Raw genomic sequence first — 19133 nt, 5'->3', positions numbered from 1 at the left:
TACAAGTACGGGTGAAGCAGTTACATTGTCGCCAAAAGACTTAATTACAGCTGTCCATTTGTGCTCATTTCTGCGTTTCGGCGGTATGTTTGGGCACCAAATATAGTGGAGGATCAGAGATTTTAAAGTTGACGTGTCCGTTTTGGATTTTTTACTAACAACATAACTTTACTTATTATTGACATAATTTATTTAGTTTTGGATGTTTAGAATTGACCATGCATCACAGAAAGTTATAAAACAAAGTTTATTAATCAATAATAATAATAATAATAATAATAATTGCAATTTCAATATCAAGGTGAATAATCGTCAATTATGATTTTTGTCAAAACCGTGCAGCCCTACATTTCACATGAAGAAGGCATAACAATATGTTATTAGTTTGTATACTATGTTTAGGGTATTTAAACCGCATTTTGTATTTTATCTTGATGTGTATATTATTTTATCACTATATTTTAGTGAGTTTTATAATGGCACAAATTATAAAAGAAAAACTTTATTTCTGACCTGACGGTTTAGACTGAGATTACAAAATTTGAGATTTTTATATTGTGTTATATAATGTGGTGTATAGTATAGGGCTGGGCTTAACACAATACATACAATACATATCACGATACATGGGCATGATACAATGTATCACGATACGATGCAATACGTTGCATGTTGCGATACATTGCAATACTTTTTCTTTTTAAAGGAAAATGTAAAAAAAAAATTGTGGAAGAATGATCACGATGGTAAGCTGGATCGATATTTTTGCACAGCCCTAATATAGTAGGACTCTCACAATGAATAAATAATCATCTCATTGCGATTGTTTGACCTCATCGTGATGATTTCAGATCACCGCAATGATTGCACATATCTTTAAAAAACACAAGGGGGAGCTGCAGCGACTTTAAAAACGAGACCGTGATGGTGCTCCTTAACTGACAGTGTAACACGACAGTGGACAAAAACAGCATTTTATTAAAATGCGAAACTTTGATAAGTAGTATGAACTGCCAAGTAAACTACATTTCCAAAACAGCAATTCCAGATTTAGGGAAGTGAAGGATGCTATTCTTAAGGATCTGTAAGGAATTTATTTTTTTGCAGCCACTCCAGACATGTGGTCCAGTACTAATATGACCTGTTCTGGTATAGTTAGTTTTAGGGATGCATATCAATTAATCGCGATTAATCTATAGCAGAATAAAAGTTTTTGTTTACATCATATATGTGTATGTACTGTGTATAATAACTTTGTATAGATAAATGCACACACATACATGTATATATTTAAGCAATGTTTACATGTGTATATAAATTTGTATATTTATGTATAATTTATATTCTTTATATTATATATGAAGAGTTTGGTTCCAAAACGCAATAAATCCATTTTGACAAATTTCGGTAAAAACGTGTTTTCTATACCAAGAAAGTGACAAGATGAAAACCACTATTTTCTGTTACAAACTTTCACATAGCATCTTTAGGTTATAAAAACATAAAAAATTCAAATCCATAACTTGATTTTCAAGATTTATTATAAAAACAAATTATTTTTTCCACAAAATGCAATAAATCCATGACAGTTTTTTATTTTAAAATGCTATAAATCTATTAAATCAATGTATAAATGTGCATTCATCTTTACCATTTTATATTTATTTAGTTGACTAGTGGTATACAATGACTAAAAAAATAAACATTAATGGCATTAACCAAAACACTTACTTTGTTATATTAAGAACACTGTCATTGCTGCGGTTACTTGACGTCGTCTCTTTACATTTTTCACTGCGATCATCTGTAAAATGTTTTGGTCCTGCTCGATTTTCGTTGACTTTGAGTAAAATAATGTAAAGTTTTTAATAAGATCCCCTGGGGTCAATGTGTTAGCATGAGAAGCTTGATGCTGTCGGGAGAACAAGCACCCGAGTGCCTCTCGCGGAAATTATTAGATGTTGATGGCTTACGTTTCTTTCCCGTCACAGAAAACCATCACAGTTTTATCAATGCAATTAAAGTATTATTTTGTTTTGTTTGTTGATCACGAAGTACAAAGTAGATGAGGAAAACTAGGACTCCGTGTCCTCAGCGCGCCGCCATTGCTTGTTTACATTGCGTGACTGGTGGGCTGTAATTTCAGAAATGGATTTATTGCGTTCTGTAAAAAAGGGGGGAGTGGCGTTTATCGCATTTTGGGAAAAAAGGGAGAAAAGATGACAGAATAACACGGCGGATATTGGATTTTGCGTAAAATTAAGAATTTACTTTTAACTACTGACCTGATATAATACTGATTTTGGCAGTAACTCATTTTTTTCAAAAATGGCGTTTATTGCGTTTTGGAACCAAACTCTTCATATATATATATATATATATATATATATATATATATATATATATATATATATATATATATATATATATATATATATATATATATATATATATATATATATATATATATATATATATATATATATATATATATATACATGCATGTGTACATATTTATATATACATAATTATTATACACAGTTCACACACATATATGATGTAACCAAAAACTTTTATTCTGCTATAGATTAATTGCAATTAATTGATATGCATCCCTAGTCAGTTTATTTTTATTGTCTTTTGTGTATTAATTATTGTGTATTAATGTGTATTAATTTTTACTGCAAGGTAAACCTTGCAAAATATTTAATTCAAATAATCACAACAATGTGTGACAATTATTTCATGAACAAACAAAAAATGTAAGAATTAAATTTCAAAGCAATAAACCAGGCAATTAATCGCCAAAATCGTCGCATTTTTTTTTAGGCAATTAACCGTCAGCCAAATTTCATAACCGTCACAGCCCTAGTATATAGTGAACCTTTAGAGGGAACAACTTGACACAAATTGTTATATACAAGGTGCCTGTTGAAAATTAACAATATTAACAGCGTTTACAAACTTAACAGCAATTTTGACGTGTGCTTAGTTTTGGAAGAATTAAGATTGCCGTGAAATGTTGTTTGGGAAAATTGGGTCAACAAGAAATTAATGATTAATCATTGGTGTAGCATTCGGGTACCCAATCCTAACTAGGGCTGTGTATCGGCAAGAAAGATGCGTATTGCGATACGATCTTTTGTGATACATTGCTGTACTGTAAAGCGAGATGGTTTATTGGGATATTTCCTATTTTCGGAATATAAGAAGATATAATTTTAGGAAAGCTGTCATTGAGAACACGCCACTATATCCAAACCTTAGCAAAAAAAAAAAATGCATGATGTGCTCCTATGCATAAATGCTATCTAGTGGTCAAGATGTAAACTCCAAACAAAACTACTGCCATGAATCTTGAATGATTCTTATTTTGGAAATGATGATATTGCCTTTTTTCCTAACGATATGGTATTATCAAACATGTCGCATGTAACAGTATTTTCTTACACCCCTAACACGCACATAAAATCATATAAACACATTCAATGACTTTGTAACTGATATAATTTTTTCGTTTTTCTCTCTCTGCCTTTATCTTCCAGCTATCCATCAGAAGCTTGAATCAGATGGCACAGAGAAGGTGGAAGGTTCTATGACCCAGCGACTAGAGAACGTTCTTAACAGTAAGACAAAAACCAAACACATGATCAGAATCGCAGCATTATACAATTCAGACAAATTTAGGATCAGAGTAAAGCATGCATTCTATTTAGACTATCAAAGCCACACATTTCATGCAGACATCTGTGTGTTTCTGCATCTGCGTGTGTGAGACCGCTCATATCCCAATCATATCTCCATGTCGATTCTCCGGTGTGACGGTAGGTCAATAAGCACACTCATTTCCTGCGGGCCGCACAAATAAACCAGTCACACGCTGACAAGCTTTCATCGCTACAGTAGCCCCTCCCCTTCCTTTGCACCACTTGTCTTTACATGTACATTTACATGTAAGTTCCTACCAGAGCTTACTCCCTCAGCCAATCACAAGCAGGGCCTGTGAAGATGATAGCGTGGTCATACTTTTATAGTGGTCAGGGGGGCTGGTTCTTATTAAATCTGACCGAACGAATCAAGAATAGCTCTGACCACCCAAGAAGATAGAGGCTGGAGAACTTGAATTCATTTGAGTGCAGAGGATTAAATGGCTTTTTTATCAGCTGCTGTCTTATTCGTTCCCTCTACACACTTTTCTCATCTGTTTCCATTTGCTCATTTCCAAACGCTGTGTTCCCCACCTCAGGAGCGAGTGAAACGGCGGACACACTGTTTCAGGAAGTGTTGGGCAGAAAGGACAAGGCTGACTCCACACGCAACGCTCTCAATGTGCTGCAGAGATTCAAATTTCTGTTTAACCTGCCACTTAACATCGAGCGTAATATCAAGAAGGTGGTGTTCTCCGTACAAACACACATTTTGAGATATATAAAAATGATAATGGTTACATGTTTGTGTTTTTTTTTTTTTCTAGGGGGATTATGATGTGGTGATTAATGATTATGAGAAAGCAAAATCTCTTTTTGGGAACACAGAGGTTCCAGTCTTTAAGAAAGGTGCAAAACATCTACTGATCTACAGTGTAAACTTGTGACTGATTCATTGAGATATCACACTAATGACTGATTCAGTTTGATATCATATTATTTACTGATTTTATATTTTCCGATTCAATAATATGTCACGTTTTTTTAATTCAATAATATATCACACCAGGGCTCTCAAGTCTCGGGAATTCATTGTAAAACACACATTTTAGCCAGTTCACATACTCGCACGCCTCACGCTGAAAAATAAGAGAGAACTTTTCCTGCTATATACAATTAATGAATGAGGCACAGGCATATGCAGGGAAGTTCTCTGGCGAGTCAGTGTTTTGCGTTTTTTATGTGCTCAACTTTATGCAGCGCCGCAAGAACCGACAAGCAGATGACATCAGAGTACTGCAACAAGAACGATTTGTGAATCATACGGGGAGTCTGATTTCAAATGGCTTTCGTGGTACCTGTCGATGTTTCATATCTGTGCTATTTTGAGACACCATACATTTGAAATATTGTATACAAAAATTTGTGCTATAAATATGCAACTTGTATTTAGTGGTAACAGTTTTTTTTAAAGAGATGGTATGTTAAAAGCACATTTTAGTTCATATTCATAGTGTCTCAGAATAGGCTATCTTAAGAATTAGTACTTAAAAAGATTTTATATTATATTACGTACAAAATTAGTGCACAGAAATAGAGCATTTTAGGTACATTGAGCACTGCTGGGACCGTTTGGGGCCAGATTTCATTTTAATGTTTATAGATTTGTATTTTTAAATATGTAAAACTATTAATTTATTTGGATGCGTTTGTCTTTTATGGACTTACCATTTGTTATAGTTTCTATTTGTGCCAGTCACTTATAAACAATTGGTAAAATTAAACTGCTAGCAAAACTTGAGAGAATTGGGTGGGGCTGAGGGGCCGCTTCTGCAAATACCCGAGTGGCCCCTCCCCAAATCTCCCTGATTTACTGATTCAGGAATATATTACACTATTTACTGATTCAGTTACTGATTCAGTTAAATGATTTACTGATTCAATGAAATATTCACACTGTTTACCGATTCAATAAGATATCACACTATTTACTAGGTGTGTAAATCGGACAGTTCATTACGATTGGATACAAAATCGTTTTTCTCCGCCAGCGATACGATTTTTGCAGACACATAAACCTTTCCTTCAATGCGATTACGATTCGATCTGCATCGATTAATTTTTCAATATTTTTTCTATTACATGTTTAGTTAAGCAGTTACATTTTACTTACAAATGCAACCAAAATATGTAAAATGAACATTTAATTAAACTCTTTGAAACTGGCACAATCTCTGTCCCAATTGAAACATTACAACAACAAATGAACAAAAATACACTTTTTTAAATAAAGAAAAATTAATGAGGGGCAAAATGTCACATAAAATCAAGCTTATGATGGCAACAGTCAAAGTCTTTCAGTATTTTGTGCCAAAATGTGCAATAGTGACAAATCACTGAGGTAGTTTTAGAAAAAGTTTTTTTTTATTTTTTTAATTATTAAATGGAAAAATAAATTAATATAAAAAATAAAGCTGTTAAATTTAAGCATTTGATCTGTCACACAACATCAGATCTTACAAGTCAAACAGGTCAAACAAGTGCTACCGTGTTTTTTTGGGAGAGATTTTTCTTTTAAAAAAAAATCATCTGATTAACATTTGAAAAAGGACACGCTCTTCTTCTGTCTTTCGCTTTTTTTCGCTGCTACAACCACTTTGTTGATGCATTGCATTCACTTGTTGACGCTAGTAAATAAACAAAAATGTGCGCTTTGGTAAAAAAGCGGAGATGGACATTACGTCAAGGAATGAGGACGTAGAGAGTGTCAAAATAAAGTTACCTCAAATCGATTTTTAACACGATGCATCGGATCGTTAGAAATAAAATCCAGGTAGCGATCCATATCAATGTATTGTTACACTCCTACTATTTACCAATTCAATAAAATATCACACTTTTTACTGATTTTGTGATGTTTGTGCAGGAGTGCAAACACCTCCATTTATCTATTAGATGATGAATTACTGTATTTTGTTTGTAAAGATTATCCTGCATATGTGTTTGTAGTGTATTCAGAGGTGGAGACTCGGATTGAAGCACTGAGGAAACTGCTGCTGGATAAACTACTAGAGACGCCATCTACTCTACACGATCAGAAACGCTATATCAGGTGTGTGCCAAGCCCCTTTATTCACTGAATACAACCACAATCATTTATTTTCAGTGATTTTTGGACATTTCAAATGTGGTGACACGATGTGGGACCGTTGAGAAAAGTTTCGGAGACTACCAGTGGGCCTAATGATCTCTCTATCTCTTTCTCTCTCTCTCTGTGTTCAGATATCTGTCTGATCTGCATGCACCAGGCGACCCTGCGTGGCAGTGTATCGTCGCACAGCACAAGTGGATCCTACAGTTGATGCAAAACTGCAAAGAAGGTTTTATCAAAGAGCAGAAAGGTACATGCACAAGAAAGGCCCACATACACTCTTTAGGGGTTTGAAATAAATTGGTGGTTTCTAAAAATCTTTACTACTCAGAAGAGTGAAACTAGTGTGTGTGTCAGTGTGTGTTTAGATAGAGAACAACCCGTGTGTGGTCTGGTCGTGACCCTATAGAGAACAGGAAGTCCACAGAGCTCTATAGTGTGGCAGGACTTTGGGGGGGTTTGCATTAGAGAGAGTGAGAGAGAGAGATGGGGGAATACTAGTAGAGAGGCGCATAGATAAACATAGAAGATGATTGGACACCTGGATCAACACCAGCACTCATCAGCACTCATTTTTTATCAAGTGGTTGTATGTCTGTATCTGCGTGTGAGGGAGAAACGTGACGTCAACGCTACATATTGAGTATTTCCGTCTACAGTATATCAACAACAGAACAGGCTTTGTAAAAGTCGTGCATGGGAAGAAAGTACTCTAGTTCCATCTACTGTTTGACAGGAGGTACAGCCTCATATTAAGCACTTGATCTAGGCTGATAACCAAAAGATTGTAGGTTTGAATCTTTAAAATAATAATGACGTTAAAGGGACACTTCACTTTTTTTTTTAAAATATACTCATTTTCCAGTTCCCCTAGAGTTAAACATTTGATTTTTACTATTTTGGAATCCATTCAGCTGACCTCCGGGTCTGGCGCTGGCACTTTTGGCATAGCTTAGCACAATCCATTGAATCTGATTAGACCATCAGCATCGCGCCAAAAAAATAACCAAAGAGTTTCGACATTTTTCCTATTTAAAACTTGACTCTTCTGTAGTTACATAATGTACTAAGACGGACGGAAAATTAAAATTTGTGATTTTCTAGGCAGATATGGCTTGGAACTATATATTCTAATGCGGATGTAATAATCAAGGACTTTGCTGCCGTAACATGGCTGCAGGAGGCGCAATGATATTACGCAGCAGCCGAAAATAGTCCTCTTAGTAACTTTTAATGGCAGGGGATTATTTTCAGGCGTTGCGTAATATCACTACGCCTGCTGCAGCCATGTTACAGCAGCAAAGTCCTTGATTATTACGCCAGAATGAGAGTATAGTTTCTAACCATAAAATCGCAACTTTTAATTAGTAGGTCTTAGTACACGATGTAACTACAGAGTCAAGTTTTAAATAGAAGAGTTTCGATATTTTTCCTGTTATTTTTAGCACGATGCTAATGGTCTAATCAGATTTAATTGATTATGCTAAAAGTGGTACCGCCAGACCCAGAGATCAGCTGAATGGATTCCAAAACGGTAAAAATCAAATGTTTAACTCTTGGGGAGCTGGAAAATGAGTATATTTTAAAAAAGTGGAATGTCCCTTTAACACTATAGATATTTTAATCTAATGACAACCATGTTTTGGAGTATTTTTATGTTTTCTAGATTTAATAAAGCTATTTTCTCACAATCATTCATTTTCAAAATATGTCTTTGTGTTAGTGGGTGGTGCAGGGTTCGAGCTGGATCGCTCCCCGGCCCTGAACAGAATCAGTTTATCAGCTCCTGTAAAGAGAGGAGGAAGCTTCCAGACACCTAAAGATGACTGTGAGTATATCTGAAGGACATCTGTGGACTTTATTTCCACCTTTGTGTCTTTATATTCCAGCATATTGCTGTGTTGTGTTGTTATGTGTTGTGTTATGTATTTTAGACTTTGTAACTTTGTAACAATGTGTCATGTTTTCTCAGCCTGGCATTATAAGAGTCCTCAGCAGGTGAGGTTTGTGGAGAAGCTATCAGATGTGGTGATCAGCCAGCTGCCCAACTTTTGGAAACTCTGGATCTCCTATGTCAACGGCAGTCTCTTTAGTGAGGTAGATACACATAATAAAGTACTGTAGAAGCACTGAAATCCAAAAATTGTGAATGAAAGGATTTCAGTTTGAATACTGGATCAGTAAATATGTATGATTATAAGAAGTGTTATTTGTTGACTATGTTCTCTTTTCACAGACAGGTGAGAAGTCCGGTCAGGTGGAGAAGTTAAAAAAGAACGCACGGCAAAGACAGAATGACTTTAAGGTTTGTAAATTACCTAGAAGTCTTTATATCAAGGAAAGTGACAGAGTGGTTGTTATACTTTTTATACTTTGTGTTCAGGGCATGATTGAGGAAGTGACTCGCCGTTTGGTGCATCTAGTTCGAGGAGCTCTTTTACCATCTTCTCTTACTGAGCTGGAACTGAGGCAATACGGAGGATGGGACACTAAAACCCCGCTTAGCGGAGCCTGGCTCACACAGGCCATCCACACGACCAGGTATATGTTTTGTGTGTGTATATATGAGTTTGTAGTAGTGATGTAGGAATAATCTGTCTTTTAAAATGAAACAATATTGGATGGTGTGTTTCAGGTTAAGTCACGAGGCTTTGTCTGCTCTGGAGATTCCCAATGACCTTCTGCAGGTGATCCAGGATTTACTGCTGGACCTTCGTGTGCACTGCTTGCTCACCACACTGCAGCAAACTGAAGATGGTAAAAACTATGTATTTAATGACTTGTTTTACTTGAAAATTTTGGTAACACATTACTTGAAGGGGTGTTCATAAGACTGACATGACACGTGCCATGAACATAAAGGAGATTTTATGCACATACATTAAGTGTAATTTGTTCAGTTGTGTCATTTTTAATGCAAAGATGACATTTGTTTGAGATCTCTTTGTTATAACAACTTGACATAAATCAATACATCATAACTTGTCATAAATCGGTCATAAACATGACATAGCCGAATAATTATCAAACTTAAGAAACTACCTAGCTTTATGGATTTAAATTTAAATGGATTTCATTAAATGCCATTAAATGTTAATACTATGTCAAATTATTTTAAATACGTTAACAAAATGCAACAGAGACGAATGATTGATTTTATTTGTTAAACACATGGAGGAAACTTAAAAAAATGTATGAACTGAAGAATATTCATGACGTTGTTATAAAACTATCTGACAGAGTATTAACATTTAATGACATTTTAATGACAAATTACTGTAAAATGTGGTCAGTTATGTTGTCTTTGTAATGTCAACTTGTCATGACAAGTTATGATGTATTGGTTAATGTTAAGTTGTCATAACAAAGACATTTCTAACAACGCCGTCTTTGCATTAAAAATGACTAGTGCTGGGCAAAGATTAATCGCGATTAATCACATACAAAATAAAAGTGATTATTGGTATAATATATGAGTGTGTGCTGTGTCTAATTATTATGTATAAATATATACACACACATTCATGTATGTATTTAAGAAACATTTACATGTTTATATATATTTATTTATATTTTTATATAATCTATATTAAATATACATTTTAAAAAATTATATATAAATAAAACAATTCTGAAATGAATATATGAATTAATAATAGACACAGTACACACACATATATTATGCAAAAAAATCACTTTTATTTTGTATGTGATTAATCGCGATTAATTTTTGCCCAGCACTAAAAATTACATAATTAAACGAATGACACTTAGTAGGCCTGGGTATCGATTCAGAAGTTCTGGATCGATTCGATTTCGATTTGTAATCTTTCGATTCTCGGGCCGATTTTTATGCTCAATTCAACTCAATGAATATAGATTTTCTACAAATACTTTATTTATATTAAAAAAAACAGTGAACATAAGTTTACAAGTGTGTAATTAATAAAAAGAAATTAAGAGCCACCAACCTGTATATTACTCTTTTTTTATTTTAGGTACACTTGGGTACATTAAAACAAATCCCATCTCTAATTTTCGAATGCATACAATTATGTTGAATACAATACAATTTTGATGCAAGATGAAAAATGAATGCAGAAAAAAGTCAAAACAGTCGCATTCCTTGATCAAACAGTGTTAGGTTAGTTCATTAAAAAAAAATCGATTTGTGGCCTTTGAGAATCGATTTTTAATCGACCACGTTTAAAAAAAAACCTGATTAATTGAAAAATCGTCATAAACGTGCCATGTCAGTCATATGAACACCCCTTCGAGTAAAGTGTTACCAAAATGTTTAATAAAGGAATTAATTACTGCATTTTTTATGAGTATTGTGCAATGGTGGTCAACCAATGTCACTATGTTATTAAAACAGCAAGGTGGCAGATGTCTAATATTAGGCAGTATATAAATACAATTTAATGGAAGCAATGGAAGTGTTTTCAGGACAGTAGGGGGTGCTAGAGAGCTCTGTAGTCAAGGCAGACTTGCTAGTTCGTATGATCTAATCAGTTAAATGTATTTTTATTGTCACTTTTATTCTTTGTATGCTAAGTGTATTTTAACAAAACCTGATTAAGTTCATTTATGAAAGTACAGTAGTTTGTTAAAGTCATTACATGCTAACTTCAAAGTAGACTAAGACATTTCATACTGATAACTGGTACGACTTAGGTGTCTTAGATAAGTGCAAGAAAAATCTCTACACTACTGTGTACTTAAACTGTAAATTAGTATTTACATGTTATTGTATACTCTTGACTCTAACCCTAAATGTACCCAGAACAGCACGCATGAACATAAATGCAATGTGTTAAATGTTTTTTAAATATATAAACACATCTACAGTACAGCGATACAGTGATAGATTTGGATCATACCAATTTACTCCCGACATATCTGTACATAATCAAAATCATTGTAAAACAAAAATAACCAAATTAGATAGGCCCACAATAGTTTTTTATACGTCTCAAATTAAACAAAATCGAACACATAATTAGCCTTGTAGAGATTAGCAAATGCTAAGTAACTAGTCGACATCAGTTATGGTTTTCTGTGATATAATTGTGAACGTTTTGTGTGGTTCAGATGTGAAGAGACTTGCAGAAAAAGAAGACTGGGTTGTGGACAACGAAGGGGTCACGTCACTGGTACGTCTTTTATTTTGATTCCTATCATTCTAATAATAGACTTTTCTTGCCTAAACTGACAGGTTAAAAGAGAAACATTGTGTCTTTTTCAGCCGGCCCAGTTTGAGCAATGCATGGTTCAGATGCTGCAGTCTCTTAAAGAACCCATGGAGTGCAAACCTGGAGAGATCAATGTACAAACCCTTATGCCACACTTTCATATCCCTGTTCATTTCATTCCAGATAAAGATTATTAATAACCTATGTGTGTATTCCTCTATCCTTAGATTTTTAATCTGGATGTGGTCCAGGACAAAGCTTGCGAGCAGTGTGTTTGTATCATGAAGGTATTGTGATACAATTTGGGATTTGTAAATTATATTTATCTTGAATGAAATGTGTGTAACACTATGATTGGTTCAGGTTTTTATAAAGTGTCTGGAGCAGCTCAGCACCAAGACGGATGGAGACATTGACACCTCACAGTAAGTGTTTACTGTAACATGAGTAATTGTTTAAAAATAAAAAGACTATTAATGTGTATTTCATGTTTATTTCAGTGGTTCAGTGGACTTGGCTTCACCTGATATTTTTGGAAAAATCAATGAAGACTTCAGTTCAAAACCAGTAAGAGTATTTAAGTTTCTCCTCCTTTCTCATTTTATTTTTCTCCCTTTCAGTTAAAGGAAAACACCACCGTTTTTCAATATTTTACTAGGTTTTTACCTCAACTTAGGTGAATTAATACATACCCATCTTTTTTTTTCAATGCGTACACTTCATCGTTGTACAGCGCCTCATGAATGTGTTAGCATTTAGCCTAGCCCCATTCATTCCTTAGGATCCAAACAGGGATGAATTTAGAAGCCACTAAACACTTCCATGTTTTCCCTATTTAAAGCCTGTTACATGAGTAATTAAGTATGTTGGCACAAAATAAAACTTTTGTTTGGAGCCATAGGAATAAATGGGCCTAGGCTAAATGCTAACACATTCAAGAAGCGCTGTACAAAGATTAAAAGTGCACGCATTGAAAAAAGAAGGGTATGCATTAATTCATCTAAGTTGAGGTAAAAACGTAATAAAATACTGAAAAACTCTTGTTTTTTTCCTTTAACAGCAATAACACACATTTGAACATTACTATGCTATAAAAAACGAACAATTTGTTCATTATTATATTAAACTAGACCAACTAAAACTTATACATGTATGTGCCGTGACATAGCAGTTAGCACACTGAGCAAAGGTTTGAATTTGGGACACACTGCATACTGATTTCTCCTCTGCTTTCTCTGCATCATTTCTTGTCATTTCTTTACTTTCACTGTCAATAAAATGGCAAATCAGCTACATATATACAACACAGCATGTGTCAAGTGGTTTGCACAATATATGTGCCGTTTTATTTTCAGCACTGTAAATTGCAGGGGTGGTTGTCACTGTAGATATTTGAATACAGAGAATAGGAAGTGACTGATAATAAACTCTGCTCCGAAGCACACAGTTCCTGACAAGTTTTAAACAGTCACAAAGGCTCTGACTGAAATCTAATTTAGCACTTTGTGTATCAGAACCACAGTTCTGTCACAGTTTTACCGAAAGCCAAAAACCCTATAAATAAAAACGATTGAGAGAAAGATAGAAAGCAGGTAATAGAGCTGCATGCTTGAAATGATTACAACGAAACGGCACTTGGTAGATTAAAGATATTAAGAGACCTTGAATAACCCTAAAACGCTTCCTCCCCCTTGTGATCACTCCCCTTTTGCTTATAAGTAAGGCTGTGTGTGCACATGTGTTAGAGAGAGAGAGGAAAAGTTGAAATCACGTAAATAGTACTTATTTCTGTTATTTAGTATTCTGTTATTTGGTATTTCTGAAAAACACTTCCCGAGAAAACATGTTGTGTTCCGTTATGGATGCGCTTGTCACTGTTTCCACCTGCAACATCGCAAACATTTAAGCATTACGCGCAGGAGTCATGTGAGAATGGCAGACTTTCTCTTCAGCTATAGTGCACAATGCAGCGGCCGATCTGGGGTTTCCCCTTGCCTGCAGTGGAAGAGCTGCAGGTTTCCCCTCACTCTCTCTCTATCTCTCTCTCTCGATTTCCTTCACAGTCTTGTTTATGGTTTCCTTTTTTTAAAAATAAGGTCATAAATGTATCCACTATCTGTAATATCATTGCATTGCTTTACACATAATCTCACTTCTTCTACATTGTTTTACATCATTATTCGAAAAGGCCAAATCATGTTTTACTTTAAAACTAAAACCTTTGGGATGTGTGTATTTTGGCATGTCCAGAGCAGCGTCTTCTCATCATCCTCAGTAACTGCCAATATCTGGAGAGACACACGTTTCTCAACCTGGCCGAGCACCTGGAGAAGAACAACTTCACCAGTGCTGAGAAGATCATCAGGGTACAACGATTTACACACACTTCCCTTTTCCCCTTAACTTCAGTCTTATTTCAGTATAAATACAGGTGCATTTCCATGTGTGTGAACGTTTAATAATTTTATTGAAGTGAGAATGACTCACTGCCATTGAGGAGAAGATCTAGGGTTTTCACAGTATGATGACAAAACACACTTAGATGAGGTGACTGTGTGCCCTGTATCGGAGTGGGTGAAAGCCCTTAGTAAAGGTTATGGTTGGTCGTTCCAGTAAATGCAGGCACTTTTTCATGCAGATCACAGTGAATGAGTGTATTTGTGTGCTGGGCTTTAGGGGAATGTGATGTTGCTGATGTGAAGATGAAGATAAATGTGACATTGTTAAGGTCTTAGACCTTATTTTACACGACTAGTCATCGTGGGTTATCATATAGATCCAGTTGATGAGAAAAAGGTTTTGAGATGAGAATATTACTTGAAGTGAAATGTAGCTGTCTTAGTAAACAATTAATAGCTGCCAGGAGACGTTTATTGCATCACAAATTAAATTTGTATTGATAATATAACTATATTTTTCATGCATTAATGTAATTGTGGAATTGCATGCAATGCAATATTTAATAAGCATCTCTTTTTCTAATACTTCTATGTGCAGTTAGATTAGAAAGAAATTGGCATGTAGACTACTGGACAATTTACTCTACATGACAATAATTTTTTCATCACTGTATTAGAATACAAGCAGAATGTTTTTTTTTACATTTTGTTTAAATATTTCATGTATTTTTATGTTTTTATCTTAAAGGATTAGTCCATTTTCTTAAAAAAAATCCAGATTATTAACTCACCACCATGTCATCCAAAATGTTGATGTCTTTCTTTGTTCAGTCGAGAAGAAATTGTGCTTTTGGCGGAAAACATTCTAGGATTTCTCTCATTTTAATGGACCCCAACACTTAACACTTTATTGCAGTTTAAAATTGCAGTTTCAAAGGACTCTAAACGATCTCAAACGAGGCATAAGGGTCTTATCTTGCGAAACAATTGTCATTTTTCGCAAGAAAAATAAAAAATATGCACTTTTTAACAACGACTTCTCGTCTTCCTCTGGTCCTGTGACCCGCCAGTGCGACCTCACGTAATTGCGTAAAGACGTCGAAGGGTCACGTGTTACATATATGAAACGCACATTTGCGGATCATTTTAAACAATAAACTGACACAAAGACATTAATTAGTATCATTCGACATACAACAAAGTTGGAATGGTCCACTTTCTCCACACTTGTAAACTGTGGGGCGTTGTTTCGCATACTTCATCCGTTACCTCTTGAGGTGATGCCTTTTTAGTTGCGGTGGCGCTGGCGCATCACAGGACCGGAGGAAGGTGAAAAGTTGTGGTTTAAAAGTGCTTTATTTTTTTGGCCAAAAATGACAATAGTTTCACTAGATAAGACCCTTGTGCCTCGTTCGAGATCGTTTGGAGTCATTTGAAACTGCAATTTTAAGGCTGGTGAGTGTTGGGGTCCATTAAAGTCCATTGAAGTTGGAGAAATCCTGGAATGTTTTCCTTAAAAAAAAAAGATAATTTCTTCTCGACTGAACAAAGAAAGACATCAACATTTTGGATGACATGGTGGTGAGTAAATTATCTGGATTTTTTTTTTAGGAGAATAGACTCCTCCTTTAACATAAAAGTAAAAAATATGTAAGGTCATTAAAACTTTGCTAAAGCAACAAAACCAGTGTTGGCCTACCTAAGGCTCTTACATAATACTGTATATAACCCTGATGCATTTGTGATATGAATGACACCTAATGTGGCTGTTTTATTGGTGTGCTATTACTTTTGGTCCAAATTGTTATAAAATACAGTCAAATGGTCCAATTTATTGCCACCCCTGGTAAATATGAACAAAGTAGTATGTAAAAATTAATTTGCATTGTTAATCCTTTTGATCTTTTAGTAAAAAACACAAAACTTCCACAAAACCTTTCATTGAATTAAAAATAAAAAAAACTCATTATGAAAGAAATTTCCAGTATACTGTCGCCATAATGACACCCTTTCATGCAATACATTTTTTTAAAGCATTTTGCCTCATATCATGTCCAATGAGTTTGGAAAACACCTAATAAGAGATCAGAGATCATTCCTCCGTACCAAATCTCTTCAGATCCTTCAAATTCCCAGATCCTCTCTCCTCTTCAGTTCACCCCACTAATCTTTTATAGGGTTCAGGTGAGGGTGACTGAGATAACCATGTCAGAGCCTTCAGTTTGTGCTCCATGATCTATTTTTCTGTTGATCCAAAAAGACCCATTATAAGATGTTTTAGCAATGTCTAGGATCACTGGCAGAAAAATATGCCCACAACATTAAAGATCCATTAGTATTTTTAATTGTGGACAATGGGGTATATTTTTATCCTTGTTTGCACCAAACCCATCTTGTGAGGTTGCTGCCAAAAAAGCTCTTTTTTAGTTTCATCCGACCATAAAACCTGACTCAGTTAGAAGTTTCAGTAGTGTCTTACAACTTAATATGTGAAAAAGTTTGTTTTTTAGTGAAAGCAGAGGATTTTTTCTTGAAAATCTCCACAACAGTTTGTGGTGATGTAGGTGTCGTTTGATTTAACTTTAAAGACTTTCTGACCTCAAGTCTAAAATAATGTCTGCATTTCTCCAGCTGTGGTCCTTGGAGAGTTTTTTTGACACTCAAACTATTCTCCTCACAATGCATTTAGACATTATAGACACACATCATCTTCCTGGCAGATTTGTAACATTTTCAGATTATTTGAGAACTTGTTAATTATTTAATTAGCGATATGGGAGTTTTCTGTGCTTAAGTGGCTGTATGAAACATGCTTTTTAATTTGTGAGCAACAATCTTTTGCTGCACATTAGGCGTGGCCGGTATAAGATTCTGGCGGTATGATAACCTTAAGCAAAAATACAACGTTTTTACGGCCTTGCGTTCCAACCTAAAATGTGTTATTTTTAAATGCCAGGTAAAAAAATCAAGCCTTTTAAGTTATAACATGCTTTTAAATATATATATATATATATATATATATATATATATATATATATATATATATATATATATATATGTATATGTATATGTATATATATATATATATAATGTATATTAAATGTAAACATCAAATTAATTACATGACTTAATGATTTAATAAATTTTGTATAAACCCAGCTCATACCTTGGTAACAATATTACAGAACAATTTAGTGGTTTTGAACTGTTTAAAACCTCGATATACCTTAAAACCGGTAACCGTCCTATGCCTTCTGCACATCAGAACTTTATTCTTTGGTTTTCCCCTTTGTGACAGGTGATTAAAAAATGTTGGCCTTTGTGTTACTTATGTATACTCATGTGAAACAAAAAAAGATAAATATGAATGGGAATATAGTTCAAAAATATTTTGCTGATAAGAATTTCTAGAGGTGTCAATAATTGTGGCCAATGTTTATTGGAGAAAAACATTTGTTTCATAATGTGACCCCCCCCCACACACACACACACACACACACACACACACACACACTTTCAATTGTTTTACCTGGTTGAAAAGTAAGATTTTTGTGTTTTCAAGCGGATTAGCAATGCAGATTTATTTCCGCGGGCTTCTTTGTCGATATTTACCAAAGGTGCCAATAATTATTACCATATAAGTAGTTTCCTGACCTGGTGAATAATGCAAAAAAAACATATATACTTTTATTGAAGGAGGAAATTGAGACTATAATCTATAGATCAGAAATTCATATAGACTATATGGATGGCTCATGTCATTCAAGTCTTTAACAAACATCTTAACAGACTAGCTACTGCACACACTTAGCAATACAATGCTAGTATATTATTTCTATGTATAGTTTTTAGTAACATTCAAAGAGAAAACTGGACAGATGTCTATCTGTGGTCTATATCTAAGATGCGCCCATCCCAAAAACATCTCCCCTTTTGAGATGGTGCTTTCCATTTTGGTTTCTGAGTACTTTCCTATAGTTAAACTTTATCAGAATGATGGACACACATGAGTGGACTCTACTCATTTTGCAAGAAGTCTGTGATTGTGTGTGTGTGTGTGTGTGTGTGTGTGTGTGTGTGTGTGTGTGTGTGTGTGTGTGTGTGTGTGTGTGTGTGTGTGTGTGTGTGTGTGTGTGTGTGTGTGTGTGTGTGTGTTTGAAGGCTTGATGTTAACACTCACATGCAGTCCTGTGTTACAAGAATCTTGTATTAATAGAGAGAGCAAAACTCTCATTTTCTTCAGGTGAGCATAGAGGCTGTGAGACAGCTAGATGACCATCTGTTCGAGACGTACATAGAGAAAAAATCGGATCCTATCGTCGGCTCCCTGGAGCCCGGCATCTACGCCGGCTACTTTGACTGGAAGGACTGCCTGCCGCCGACAGGTATCCCCCACCTGAATCACATCCCCTGCACTGCAGTAATGTGTCTAGATGTGTATGTGTTTGATTGAGTGATGAAAGGCGTCACCATGGAGACACAGCATTCATAGACTCACAAACACTTTTGCTTGTCTTGATTGTGTAGTTTCAGTCAGTCCTGTTTGTCACATGTGAGTCGTGTGCTTGTGTGATGCATACTTGACAAAATGCTACTGAATGATATGAATCATTTGTGTACTTTCATAAACACCTCCTGCATCTAACATTCTGCTACTTGTTCCAGTAGCTGATATGTCGCTTTCACTTGTTTGTGTAGTTAGTTGATTGATGCCATGATTTTGACCTGTTTGGAATAAACG

The 19133-nt window shown here is 35.0% G+C and overlaps 1 protein-coding gene across 2 annotated transcripts in view; it reads left to right on the top strand.

Annotated features, from left to right (window-relative positions):
• exoc2 (exocyst complex component 2) overlaps nt 1–19133 on the top strand; it is a 92639-nt gene that overhangs the window by 63319 nt on the left and 10187 nt on the right. For both annotated transcript variants that reach the window (XM_073856041.1, XM_073856040.1), the window contains 17 exons: nt 3546–3626; nt 4247–4392; nt 4475–4556; nt 6657–6759; nt 6930–7048; nt 8522–8626; nt 8771–8895; nt 9035–9103; nt 9182–9339; nt 9434–9555; nt 11893–11954; nt 12047–12127; nt 12221–12280; nt 12357–12418; nt 12494–12561; nt 14244–14359; nt 18636–18777. In XM_073856041.1, coding sequence (XP_073712142.1) covers nt 3546–3626; nt 4247–4392; nt 4475–4556; nt 6657–6759; nt 6930–7048; nt 8522–8626; nt 8771–8895; nt 9035–9103; nt 9182–9339; nt 9434–9555; nt 11893–11954; nt 12047–12127; nt 12221–12280; nt 12357–12418; nt 12494–12561; nt 14244–14359; nt 18636–18777 — 1701 coding nt within the window. The remainder of the gene's footprint in view (nt 1–3545; nt 3627–4246; nt 4393–4474; nt 4557–6656; nt 6760–6929; nt 7049–8521; nt 8627–8770; nt 8896–9034; nt 9104–9181; nt 9340–9433; nt 9556–11892; nt 11955–12046; nt 12128–12220; nt 12281–12356; nt 12419–12493; nt 12562–14243; nt 14360–18635; nt 18778–19133) is intronic.

The sequence above is a fragment of the Misgurnus anguillicaudatus genome, chromosome 18 (genome assembly GCF_027580225.2).
Source record: "Misgurnus anguillicaudatus chromosome 18, ASM2758022v2, whole genome shotgun sequence".
Classification (NCBI taxonomy): domain Eukaryota; kingdom Metazoa; phylum Chordata; class Actinopteri; order Cypriniformes; family Cobitidae; genus Misgurnus; species Misgurnus anguillicaudatus.
Note: the sequence above shows the minus strand (reverse complement) of the source record. Positions and strands in the feature narration are given on the sequence as shown.